Below are 13929 nucleotides of genomic sequence, written 5' to 3' on the forward strand. Positions count from 1 at the left end.
GCCTTGGAGGTGCTGGCGTGCCCTGCAGCCAGTGTATTATCTGAACGGGTATTTAGCACGGCTGGGGGCGTTATAACAGACAAGCGCAGCCGCCTGTCCAGAGACAATGTGGACAAGCTCACGTTCATTAAAATGAACCAGGCATGGATCCCACGGGACTTTTCCGTACCTTATGCAGAATAGCAATGGATACCGACCTTACCCACCCATTGTTCCATTTTTGCTCTTTCTCACTCTTTTGGGGTGTACCCTCATTTAAAATTTGTGAAAAGAAGCAGTGTTGGCTACCTCGTCCTCCTCCTCAGGGCCAGATTAATGTAGGGGCTATTGGAGCTGCAGCTCCAGGCCCCTACCTTTTATATAGGCCCCGGGTTGGCCATATTCACTGTTACCGCTCTTCTGTCACTTGTAAACACAGAAGTCTGGCTTCTATGCTCGCTTCCCCAGGCAGCACCCTCAGAACCTCCCCACACAGCGTGAAGGCCGGACAAGGAGGGACAGTTGGCGATGCATGGATGTGTTTATGGGCTTCAGAGACAGCATCCCATGTTGAATTAGGCATGCATGGCTGCACCCTTCCTCCTCTGGGTGCATGGCAAGGCACGGCCCTAAGGCCCTTCAAAATCCTCAGCACCAAGCCCATGATGCTGTTAATCCGGCCCTGGTCCTCCTCCACCGCCGCTTCCACCTACACCGCCCATAGGTGTGCGCAGCCTATTGCATTAAGGTGTGCACCCCAAAGTTGAAATACACATGCATGTGTTTGCCAGCAGGGAGAGTAATGTATCGGGGCCATGTACCTGTAGGCAAGGAGAAATAGAGCAGAGCAGGTCCCAGGGAGATCTTTCCCATCTCCTCACTGGCAATGCTATGTGCCCTAGGTGATTAGGGTGTGCCCAGGCACACCCAGCACACCCTGTGCGCACGCCTATGTCACCGCCACATCCACCACCACCTCAACCTCCCTCCTACTCCATATGGGCCTCGTCCTTCAGAGATGAAGAAGAACATTGTTTTATTTTTCTGTTTTTTTTTTTGTTGTTTTAAGTTATTTCCCTATCCACATTTGTTTGCAGAGCACTTGCCATGCTCTTAATTACGTTTTGCTGCCATTTGCAGCACTCTAGCCCTTTCCTTTGGTGTTTTAGAGCCATTTTAGTGCCTTAAAGTTCGGGTCCCCATTGACTTCAATGGGGTTCGGTGTCCGGGAAAAGTTCGGTAAAAGTCCGGGACACGGACCCGGACTTTTTTTTAAAGTTCGGCCGAACCCGTCGAACACGGACATCTAGGTGTCCGCTCAACCCTAATTACTACACTTACCTGGGTGAAAGGGTTAAACGCAGGTGCTGGCCGGAATCAGTGCTGATCGTGCAAACACCGCGTTTTGGGAACCCTAAACTATGGGGGCGCTAGTATAGCTCTGATCAGATCAGATATTGATCTGTTCAAACACTATACTAGAAATGGAAGTGTAGGTGCGTGCGTGCGTGCGTGTGTGGTGATCAAGGGGTTACTTCTAAACTATGCGCCGGGGATCTGGGGGGGGGGGTGGCGGGGACCCTAAACCTCCTTTGGGAAAGAAACTAGCTAGCTAGAGCAACCTCAAGTCACAATGACACCAATACAAAAATACAGTAAAAACAGTATATTATGTGTGTATTAGTGCTAATGTGACAGAGGGTGTAGGGGTTAACGGGATGTGATCAGGGGGGGATCAGGGGTTTAAATCTTTATTGGAAGGGGCTGGCGGGTATCCTAAGGATAAAAGGAACGGTGGCAAGCGCTAAACCTGGTCACAAGTCACACTTATACGGGTATATAGAAAATGCTATATACTGTATACAGTGTGCGTTGTGGCAGGGGGTGTAGGGGTGATCAGGAGGGGATCAGGGGATTAAATCTTTATTGGGCGGGTGGGGGGGACCCTAAACCTGCTTGGGACACAAACTTAGTCGCCTGCGCTAATTCTGATCACAATGACACTAATACAAAAATACAAAAACACAGTATATTACGTTTGTATTAGTGCTGATGTGACAGAGGGTGTAGGGGTTAACTAGCGGTGATCAGGGGGGGATCAGGTGGGATCAGGGGCTTAAATCTTTATTAGGGGGGGGTGGCGGGTAATTCAAGTGGAAAAAGGGGGGTCGCAAGCGCTAGACCTGACCACAAATCACACTTATACGGGTATATAGCAAAATGCTATATACTGTATACGGTGTGTGTTATGGCAGGGGGTGTAGGGGTGATCAGGGGGGGGTCAGGGGCTTAAATCTTTATTGGGCGGGTGGCGGGGACCCTAAACCTTCTTGGGACAGAAACTTAGTCGCCTGCGCTAATTCTGATCACAATGACACTAATACAAAAATACAATAACACCGTATATTGCGTTTGTATTAGTGCTGATGTGACAGAGGGTGTAGGGGTTAACGGCGGTGATCAGGGGGGGTTCAGGGGGGATCAGTGGGTTAAATCTTTATTAGGGGGGGGTGGGGGGTAATTTGAGTGGAAAAGGGGGGGTCGCAAGGGCTACACCTGTTCACAAATCACACTTATACAGGTATATAGGTATATGCTATATGCTGTATATAGTGTGTGTTGTGTCAGGTGCTGTAGGGGTTAATTGGGGGGGCGATCGGGGGTGAAATGTGCCTATCTAACTGTGTATGTACGTGCTTGGTGCTGTACTTACAATTAGATGTGCTCTCCTCTCACGCTGGATCCAAAAAGACCGTTGGGAGGGGAGGGCACATCTCCTCTAAGCCTGTGTTTACATTTCACAGGCTTAGAGGGAGATCTGATTGGGCAGGACCGATCAACAGGTCCAGACCAAAAATGATTGGCCTGGACCTGATGACTGATCGGTTCTGAACCCAATCGAGTCATCGGCGGGACCGCGGGTGCGCGCGCGCGCGCCAGAGCGGCGAAGGCTAGTGACGTACCGCTACGTCACTCTGCCTGGCCGGGGCTGACCGCCGCAGTATATAGTCGTGCGGCGGTCGGCAACCGGTTAAAATCCCATGACTTTTCCAGGTTTTTCATGACCGTACGAACCCTGTAGTAGGCAAGTGACAGGTCTGTGTCCACTCCGCTATGCAGAGAGGACTTGGACACAGCCCACTCTTCTCTTTGGGGCGGCTGGATGGGAACAGATCGACATCCAACTGTTTTTAGCGGACCGGATCAGATGCCGGCGGGTGTCAGCAGACACAAAGAACAACGGCCGGCTAATCGGGTCCACCTGAAAAACAGACAGGTGGACCTGATCGGTCTGCTGGTGTGAAAGGGGCCTAAGACCTAAGTGTGCCAACTCATCTTCAGTAAGTCACATCCGAGCAGTTCTGACCCAGGAAAAAATGCTCTGCTGTCATGACACAATGTAAAGGCTTCCCCCGTTTAGCATGATGTAGGCTGTACTGTCAGACAGAATAATGTAGTAGAGAGGGGTCAGAAACAGACACCACATTTTCCCCAAGTGTCACTTTCTGTACAGCAGATTAGCATAGTGCAAATAAAAGACGTAGAGTTGATCATTGGCTAATGTGTCGAAGTATGGAGTGCAATGCTCCCTGAGCAAATATGCAAATAGGTCAGGACACTATCTGCATGGAGTTTGCATGTTTGCCCCGTGCATGCTGGTGCTTTTTTTTCCTCCCACATTCAAAAGCCATGCTACTAGTTGGCTCCTGTCTAAATTGGTCCTAATATGTACTGTATGTGATTGCATGTGAGAGAGCGACCTTAGATTAGGGACCTCCTAACTTTCTAAACAAACGGCCAGTTTATTGTTCAGACTTCAGGGGGGCCGGACTGTGGCGGCTAGTAGTGTGTAGATTTTCTCGGCATCAGTGGGCATAAACATATAAACACGTTTGGTATTAGGAGAGAAAGGGGGCACCATCGTTGGTTTCAGTGGGAGGAATACTACCCCATTGTTGGGGTTAGTTGGCAGAAGAGACCCAAGAGCCAGATAAAGGCAAGCAAAGGGCCTTATTTTGGAGACCACTTGCCTTGGATTGTATGCTCGTAAAAGGAGGGGTCTCCAAACTGAGGCTGGATGTGGCCCTTTACTTGTCTTTATCTAGTACTTGGGGCGCTACTCCTCAAAATCACACCAATGATGGGGCGTCATTTTTATTCACCGATGCCGAGGCAATTTCTGCTCCCACTGGCCACAGTCTGGCCACCCTAAAGCCTGAAGGACAGTAAAATGGCCCTTTGCGCAAAAAGTTTAGAGACTCCTGTCCTAAAGGAAAGAAACTGATGTGAATGTACGTGTAGCACCATCCTGGTTAGTGTAGGTTGCTAGGTAAATTTAGTTTAGCTTCCTTGTAATAAGTGCAGCAAGAGTTGACTGTTTTAGCCTGCTCAATGTTTCACACACTGCTGGTCTGATTACTTCCTCCTGGATTCTAGAGAATTCTAGAATTGCAACAGGAGGAAGAGTAGAGCAGCTTGAATATTTATGGAGACCCAGACAATCTCTGTAGAGGTAAGTCAAGTGGGTGGCTGGAGAGCCCATAAATAGCCTGAATCCTGGAGCAGAGTGTGTGTTGGATCCTGGGGTCAGCCCTGCCAGATGAGTCCTCCATCAAAGGGGCTCTGCCCCTCTGGGCAGTCTGCTGGAGATGCTGCTTGGAGGTCATCAAGGTCCCAGCTGTAGTCTAAGCTTGGAGGGCTATTATCGAAAGCTGTAATTTCTCTCTAATGGCCTGGAGAAGCTCACTGGAGGATACCCATTGGTCCTGCGGTGTTGTGAGTCTTTATCTCCCTCACTGAAAAAGGCCTGGTGGATATCAGAAAGAGGCAATTGATAGTCCTGTGCCCCAGAGACTGTGTGAAGTTCTACCAGCAAGTAGTGAACTCTGTGGGAGGCCTCTGACAGAAAAGTGAAGTGTCCTCGGTTATTTCAGCGGTTTTTTTTGGGGTATCCCATGCGTTCCCCAAACCCATCCCAGTTCTACCCAGCAATAAAAATAGAAAATACACTCCTAGACTGCTTATTTGCCTAGCTGTGTGTTGGGGAAATGTGACCATCGAAGCCAGTGGCTACTTTGGGAGTGCACTACATACAATAAGTAAAGTGCTGCGTAAAATGTTGGGGCAATGCAAATACATGAATTAAATACAAACTGTGTCCTGGTGCTTTTACATTTCTGAGGGTAGCATGCCCAGTGGCGGAGCCAGAGGGCTAGCTGGGGTGGCAATTGCTGGTCACTACATTGATGGGTTGGTACGCTGGTGGTCACTACATTGATGGGTTGGTACGCTGGCGGTCACTACATTGATGGGTTGGTACGCTGGCGGTCACTACATTGATGGGTTGGTACGCTGGTCACTACATTGATGGGTTGGTACGCTGGTGGTCACTACATTGATGGGTTGGTACGCTGGTGGTCACTACATTGATGGGTTGGTACGCTGGTGGTCACTACATTGATGGGTTGGTACGCTGGTGGTCACTACATTGATGGGTTGGTACGCTGGCGGTCACTACATTGATGGGTTGGTACGCTGGCGGTCACTACATTGATGGGTTGGTACGCTGGTCACTGCATTGATGGGTTGGTATGCTGGTCACTACATTGATGGGTTGGTACGCTGGTGGTCACTACATTGATGGGTTGGTACGCTGGTGGTCACTACATTGATGGGTTGGTACGCTGGTGGTCACTACATTCATGGGTTGGTACGCTGGAGGTCACTACATTGATGGGTTGGTACGCTGGTCACTACATTGATGGGTTGGTACGCTGGCGGTCACTACATTGATGGGTTGGTACGCTGGTCACTGCATTGATGGGTTGGTACGCTGGTCACTACATTGATGGGTTGGAACGCTGGTTACTACATTGTCAATTGATGGGGGGGCATGCTGGTCACTACATTGATGGGGGGGCAATATTGTGCAGCCCTACTCATAGGCATGCGCACGGGGTGTGCCTAGGCACACCCTAATCACCCCCATGCAGTGCTTCTGCCATGGCCGCCGCCGCTGTGTCTGCTGCTCTCTGCCCCTGGCTGCTCAGCTCCCGAACCCAATCCTGTCGGTGCGGAGACTGAGAGGGACTGTCTGGGGGAGGACCCTGGCCTGCTGTAAGGGGGCATCTATATAGGGGACCTCACCTCACCCTGGCCTGCTGTAAAGGAGGATCTATGGGGGACCTGCCCTAGCCTGCCCTAAAGGGGGATATATGGGGATCCTGCTCTAAAGGGGATCTATGCCATAGATCCCCTTTAGAGCAGGGTCCCCATAGATCCCCTTTAGAGCAGGGTCCCCATAGATCCCCTTTAGAGCAGGGTCCCCATAGATCCCCTTTAGAGCAGGGTCCCCATAGATCCCCTTTAGAGCAGAGCCATGTGATCGGTGTGCGGCCTTAAAAGAATAATGTTTACTTTGATAATTGTTTATTTAATTAGAAATGTTTTTAATTAAAAATGTTTTAATACCGCTTAGGATGTTTGTTTACATTTATTTATAAAAGTGTGTGTGTGTGTGTGTGTATATATATACACACGCATGTCTATTGACCCCCCAAAATAATACCTTGCCACCCCTTTGCCACCCCTGTTTTAAAAGTCTAGCTCCGCCACTGAGCATGCCTGCCTAACTTGTGAGTGTCCCTGACCTGATCATACCAGTGTGCGTTACACTGATAAAGTCTAAAAGGCCAAACATGTGTGCAGTTTCTTATCTGCTAAAGTAAAAACATTCTGTCATGCTCCAAATATATGCAATACATGGAATAACTACCCAGAATCCCCTTCTCTGTCCCTGTGTGGAATGATTAATCAAGTGAGGCGATTGTTATCTCTGCGATATTGACCTGGTTCAAGGCCCAGCATCTTAATGCAGATCTGTCTGCAATTATATATTGCCCTCCATTGCCTGTGAGACTACAAGTCCCAACATTATCCTCCTGTGCCTGTGAAACTAAAAGACCCAGCATTGCCCTGCAGTCAGGGGCATTCCTAGGTGGGAAAAAGACCAGGGGCTTCAACCCGATTTTAAATTAGACAACCCCTCCCACATTTTAAAGTAAGTTCCACCAAATGACCCCCCACCCCTGCCTACTGCCCCACCATAAAATGATCCATTAACCCAATATGACACCAAATCTTGGAACTGTTATTAATTGATGCTTCTTTCACAAAGCTTGCAATTGAAGTTTCTGTGTTTTCTAACGTAATGTAAATTCAGTGTGGTCAAACATGTATTAAATTAATTTAACATATTTTAGTCATTTGTTCTCCTCAGATAGTATCTAATAATTCTGAACCAGCACCACGAGACCTGGGGCTTTTTAGGGGCCCGCTCGGGGCTATAGCCCAGGTCAGCCCCCACTCCAGACGGCACTGCCTCTAGTCCCTGTATGACTACAAGGCTCAGCACTGCCCTCCATTGCCTGTAGGACTACAAGTGTCAGCACGGCCCTCCAGTGTCTCTAGGACTACTAATATCCCTGCATTGCCCTGCAAGACTAAAAGACCCCAGTATCGTCCTCCATTGCTGCAGGTCCCAGCATTGCCCTTCAGTGCCTGTAAACCTACAAGACCCAGCATTACCCTCCTGTGTCTGTGAGGCTCAGCACTGCCCCCCAGTGTCTGTAGGACTACAAGTCTCAGCACTGCTCTCCAGTACCTGTAAAACTGCAAGTCCCAACATTGCCCTCCAGTGTGTGTGGGACTACAAGTCTCAGCACTGCTCTCCAGTGTCTGTGGGACTACAAGTCTCAGCACTGATCTCCAGTGTCTGTGGGACTACAAGTCTCAGCACTGATCTCCAGTGTCTGTGGGACTACAAGTCTCAGCACTGCCCTCCAGTGTCTGTGGGACTACAAGTCTCAGCACTGCCCTCCAGTGTCTGTGGGACTACAAGTCTCACCACTGCCCCCAGTGTCTGTAGGACTACAAGTCTCAGCATTGCCCCCCAGTGTCTGTAGGACTACAAGTCTCAGCACTGCTCCCCAGTGTCTGTAGGACTACTACTAGTCCTAGCATTGCCCTGCAACACTAAAAGATCCAGTACTGTCCTCCAGTGCTGTAAGAATGCAAGCCCCAACATTGCCTCAAAGACTGCAAGCCCCAGCATTGCCCTTCAGTACCTGTAAAACTGCAAGTCCCAACATTGCCTTCCAGTGCCTGCAGGACTACACGTCTCAGCACTGCCCTCCACTGTCCGTAGGACTACAAGTCTCAGCACTGCCCTCCAGTGTCTGTAGGACTACTACTAGTCCCAGCATTGCCCTGCAAGACTAAAAGATCCAGTACTGTAAGGCTACAAGACCCAGCATTGCCCTCCAGTGCCTGTAAGACTACAAGTCTCAGCACTGCCCTCCAGTGTCTGTAAGATTGCTACTGGTCCCAGCATTGCCCTGCAAGACTAAAAGACCCAGTATTGTCCTCCAGTGCTGTAAGACTGCAAGTCCCAGCATTATCCTCCAGTGCCTGTAAGACGACAAGTCCCAGCATTGCCCTCTAGTGCCTCTAAGACTGCTAGTCCCAGTCCCAGCATTGCCCTTCAGTGCTTGTGAGGCTACAAGTCCCAGTACTGCATCCATTGACTGTAAGAATACAAATTCCAGCACTGCCCTGCAGAGCTTGTAAAACTACAAGTGTGCTTGTAGAGGTTGCAATTTTACAATGCATATACACGGGGGTAGCCTTATATGTTCATGTGCTTTCTTATGCTATAGGCAAACTTGTTTTGTTTATTTTTTATATTGGATACAGTAAAAGGAGGATTATAACCCCTGTCAGTTTTTTTGCCATCTGTGGCCCATTGGGGAAAATTGCCTTCACTTCCTGTTCCATAGTCAAAACAGGAAATTAGAAGAAAAGTTGGCAAATGGAGGTAATCCCTTGCATAAAAACCTCTGTAGTGCATTAATGCTTTACTAAACAAAATGCTGCACATACAAACTACTTACAATTTTAGGAAAACAATTCACAACTCGCAGATTACACAACTCGCAGATTACCAAATTTGCCTACACACATGCACAAGCTATCTAGCTTTCCTAGAAAATAAGCATGTACACTGTATGTATTAGGGATACATCAAACAAAGTGGTTGTAAACCTTAGACATGAAATACGAACAAAGCATATTCCACTACAGTTTGTACTTCTCGCTATTCAGAACACGAATGTAATTTCTGTCTGCTGCTTAATTCCTCTGCTATCTGTATGAATCATTTCTGACAAGTTTCCTGACACAAGAGAAAAATGGTGACAGGAGGGAGCTCCAGCTGGTTGACAGCCTCAGCTCTGTTCTGCAGATTGTACCATTACCTCTCCACCCTCTTTCTTTCTGACAGCTCAGACAAGCTTTATACATTTTGCACTTTGAACTAATGTAGAAAAGAGATGGCTGCAGATAAACAGGTACAACCTATGTAGGGGAATTTGTCCTCAGCACATGCCTTGTTTAGGTCCTCTTTCTCCTCCCCCTACTTTTGTAGCATCACTTCCTGTTCTGAGTTCATGAACCAGTCCAACTAGTTCATTGGCATATGAATAGGGGTCTCTTAGCTTCTAAACAATACATGGTGTTACTCTATATGCTAAAAATCTGTAAAATAGCCATAGCAACACACCTCAGTTATACTTTAAGTATCAGTATTACCATAGTAAGGACAGACTGCTGATTTATGGGCCCAGAGTTTTCAAGGGAGTCAGTAACACATCAATGAGTTAAACAAATAATGACGTACTTACCTTTAACGGTCAAGAACACAGTTCTCTGAAATGTAGTTACATCCCCCTGGATAAGAACGGTGTAGTTACCCTCAAGATCCTTTGTGACATTTTCAATTTTCAAGGAGGCATTGGCGGAGATGTCGGCCTGCCGAAAGTGACTCTGTCCCAAATTCTTAGAGCCATCACTGTTGAATCTTATAATCTGATTTCGAGCAGATGTGTCATTTCCTCGGTACCACTCAGAGAATCGAATGCGTTCTGAGATTCCACTGACATTAAAAAGAACAGTTTCAGTTACTTGCGGCGTTGGAGGAACCAGGTTAATTTGAAACATATCGGATGAACTGATCGATACGCTGAGGAAGACGCTGAGGAAGACTGCAATACAAAATAAGAGGAGACATTTTAGTAGTCTTTTTTTGTTCAATGTCTTTTCCAAAGATAGATTGGCTTTTGTATCAGATGTTGAAAGTGCATAACCCAACTGGAAAAACAGATCAAGTGGTTTGCACTTTGATTCAGCACCCAAGTATTATGTTCTCTTTTCATGGCTGGCTATACACTATACAATTCGATTGTACAATCTCTGTACAATTTTCCACAACTATATTATAGGAGTACAAACCTAAGCAATCTATTCACAGTTTTTGCAAAACTTTGTTGATGGTAGATGTAAAGGAGATTGTACAACCAGACTGTATAGTGTATGGCTAGTCTACTACAGACAACAGTTCACAAATTAATGTAAGTAAATACTAGCAGCGTAAAGCTGAACTCTAGGCAGATATAAAAGATTCAAATTATTGCAGCTCTGTATTCAATAATGCATCATTAAAGCGGTATTTAACCACTTCAATACCGGGCACTTTCACCCCCTTCCTGCCTAGGCCCATTTTCAGCTTTTAGTGCCGTTGCATTTTGAATGACAATTGCGCGGTCATGCAACACTGTACCTAAACCAAATTTATGTCATTTTTTTCCCACCAATAGAGCTTTCTTTTGGTGGTATTTGATCACTGCAAGGTTTTTTCTTTTTTGCTAAACAAATAAAAAAGCCCGAAAAGTTAAAAAAAAAAAAAAAAGTTTTTTGTTTATGATATACAATTTTGTAAATAAATAGGTTTTTTCCTACACTGATGAGCACTGATGAGGCCGCACTGATGAGGAGGCACTGATGGGGTGTCACTAATAGGCGGCACTGATATGCAGCACTGATGGGCACTGATAGGTAACACTGATATGCAGCATTGGTGGGCACTGATGGGCGGCACTGGTGGACTGGGCAATAATTGACACTTGTGGGCGGCAATGATAGATTGCAATGATGGGCACTGGTGGGTGGCACTGATAGATGGCAATCATGGGCAGCTCTGATGGGGAGGGCACTGAAAGGGTCCCTGAGCCCCGATTGCCATCCCTGGTCGCCATGGGTGGGCATCCCTGGTGGTCATGGATGGGCATCCCCGGCGGCCATGGGTAGGCAATTCCTGGTGGCTCAAGTGGCACCCCCCCAAGGGTCTGCACTGGTAATCAATGCTCTGATTGCCAGCACAGACCTCCCCCCCCCCCCATCAGGAGAGCCGCAGATCGGCTCTCCTCTACTCATGCCCGTCAGGCACGAACTGAGGAAAGCCGATCAACGGCTCTTCCGATTTACTAAGTGACCAGCTTTGATTGGACAAAGCTGGTTACATGGTAAAGAGCCTACGTCATTAGGCTCTTTACCGAGATCGGAGATGCGGTGTGTCAGAGTGACACGCCACACCACCGATCGACTCTCTGTGCCCCCCTGCGGGCGCGCAGAGCAGTTTACTCTGCTGGACGTCATATGACGCCCAGTCAGGATAGAGCAACCACTTTGCGGCCGCCATTTTGTTATATGACGGGCGGGAAGTGGTTAAGCTGCTTTGAGATGCAGTGTGCATGAGCCCTTAGAGTGTCTCCACTCTTGATGAAGGAGCACAGAGGCACCTTTGGACAGCAGCATTGTCAATTTGGTTGAAGGGGGGGGGGGGGGGAGTTTTAGATGTACTAGTAGATTTAATTACACTAACAAATTGAAGCTAAACTCCAGCTAATACTATAATCAGTTACAGAAGTGACACACCGCAGCACTGATCGCTGCTCTGCATGCCCCCTGGGGGCGCGCAGGGTGCTCTATCCTGCTGGACGTCATATGACTGCCAGTCAGGATAGTACAACCACTTTGCCGCTGTCAAACTGTTATACGGCGGGAGGCAAGTGGTTAAGGGTCATCAACCCCCTTCTGACCACGCTATAGCTGAAAGATGGCTACAAAGTGGGCTTTATTTGCTGGGAGAGTGTACATGGAAGTAATCGCGCTACCAGCGCCGTGCTGGATTATCGCTGAGTCCTTCGGGCTCACTCGATTACAGATTGGGGTGAAGGGCCAATCACAGCAGGCTTTTACCACGTGATCAGCTGTGTCCTATGACAGCTAATCCTAATCGCAGGATGTAAACACAAGCCACTTATCGGCTTTTCTTTCATCAAGGAGAGAGAAGAAAAAAAAAAAAAGAGATCCGATAACCAGCTTGTGTTAAAAGACATCGCCACCGATAATCAGGGCAAAAATGTAAGCTCAGTGGATTTTTTTTTAACCTGTAAGAACATATACCTGTAAACTCCTGAAAGAGCCACAGTCTGCATGGACACATTGGCTAACACAGAAATGAGTTTCCAGACAAAGAATTAGAGCTCAAAAAAGCCGCTTCTTTAACCACTTCAATACCAGGCACTTTCACCCCCTTCCTGCCCAGGCCAATTTTCAGCTTTTAGCGCTGTTGCATTTTGAATGAATGACAATTGCACGGTCATGCAACACTGTACCTAAACCACATTTATGTAATTTTTTCCCACACATAGAGCTTTCTTTTGGTGGTATTTGATCACTGCAATGTTTTTTTCTTTTTTGCAAAACAAATTTAAAAAAAGACCGAAAAGTTTGAAAAAAAAAAGTTTTTTGTTTATGTTATAAAATTTTGTAAATAAAAATATTTTTTTTCCTGCACTGATGAGGCCACACGGACAGGCACTGAGGAGGAGACACTGATGGGGTGGCACTAATATGTAGCACTGATGGGCACTGATAGGCGGCACTGATAGGTAGCACTGATATGCAGCATTGGTGGACACTGATAGCGGTACTGATGGGCGCTAATAGGTGGCACTGATAAGCAGCACTGATAGATGGCAATAATGGGCACTGGTGGGCAGCACTGATGAGGAGGGCACTGAACAGGCTACCTGAGCACTGATTAGCATCCCTGACAGCATGGTTGGGCATTCCTGGTGGCCATGGGTGGGAAATCCCTGGTGGCCATGGGTGGGCAATCCCTGGTGGCTCTAGTGGCATCCCCCAAGGGTCTGCACTGGTAATCAATGCTCTGATTACCAGCAAAGACCCCCCCTGTCAGGAGAGCCGTCTATGTCATAGGCTCTTTACCGGGATTGGAGATGTGGTGAGTCAGAGTGGCACACCACACCACCGATCGCCGCTCTGCGACCCGGGGGAGCGCAGAGCAGTCTACTCTGCTGGACGAATAAACGATCAACAGCACTTCCTATTTACTAAGTGACCAGCTTTGATTGGACACAGCTGGTCACATGGTAAAGAGCCTACGTCATTAGGCTCTTTACCGAGATTGGAGATGCGGTGTGTCAGAGTGACACGCCACACCACCGATCGACTCTGCACCCCCCTGCGGGCGCGCAGAGCAGTCTACTCTGCTGGACGTCATATGACGCCCAGTCAAGATAGAGCAACCACTTTGCGGCCGTCATTTTGTTATATGACGGGCGGGAAGTGGTTAAGCTTCTTTGAGATGCAGTGTGCATGAGCCCTTAAGGCCCGTACACACGTACCGATCGTCGGCATACAAACGTCGGTGGACGAAGGATCTGCCGATTGTACGCGTGTTAGTATGGTGCCTCCGACAGATGTCTGCGCACAATCCGCGGACAAAAGTCTTTCTTGCAAACATGAAAATATTTGTATGCCGACACCAGAACGGACGATTGTTCGCCTGTCAGTACACAATTCGGCCGACAGACCGCAGATTTGCAAGACTGGGCATGCTCAGAAAATAGAAAACACAGGGAAAGTTAACCATTACATGACATCACTTCTGCAGTCGGCGGACAAAATTCTTGTGCTGTCCTTGTGCTGTCTTTGCACTTTTCAGCAGACACCGACATCCCGGGGAGA

General features: G+C 47.9%; 1 protein-coding gene across 1 annotated transcript in view; it reads right to left on the reverse strand.

The window, feature by feature from the left end:
• LOC309568318 (cell adhesion molecule CEACAM10-like) overlaps positions 1 to 13929 on the reverse strand; it is a gene marked incomplete at its 3' end in the record, with an annotated part of 155539 nt that overhangs the window by 60695 nt on the left and 80915 nt on the right. The window contains exon 3 of the mRNA XM_082273982.1: positions 9720 to 10079. Within this exon, the coding sequence (XP_082130108.1) occupies positions 9720 to 10079 (360 nt within the window). The remainder of the gene's footprint in view (positions 1 to 9719; positions 10080 to 13929) is intronic.

The sequence above is a fragment of the Pelophylax lessonae genome, assembly GCF_965119305.1.
Source record: "Pelophylax lessonae genome assembly, chromosome: 12".
In the NCBI taxonomy this organism is placed as follows: domain Eukaryota; kingdom Metazoa; phylum Chordata; class Amphibia; order Anura; family Ranidae; genus Pelophylax; species Pelophylax lessonae.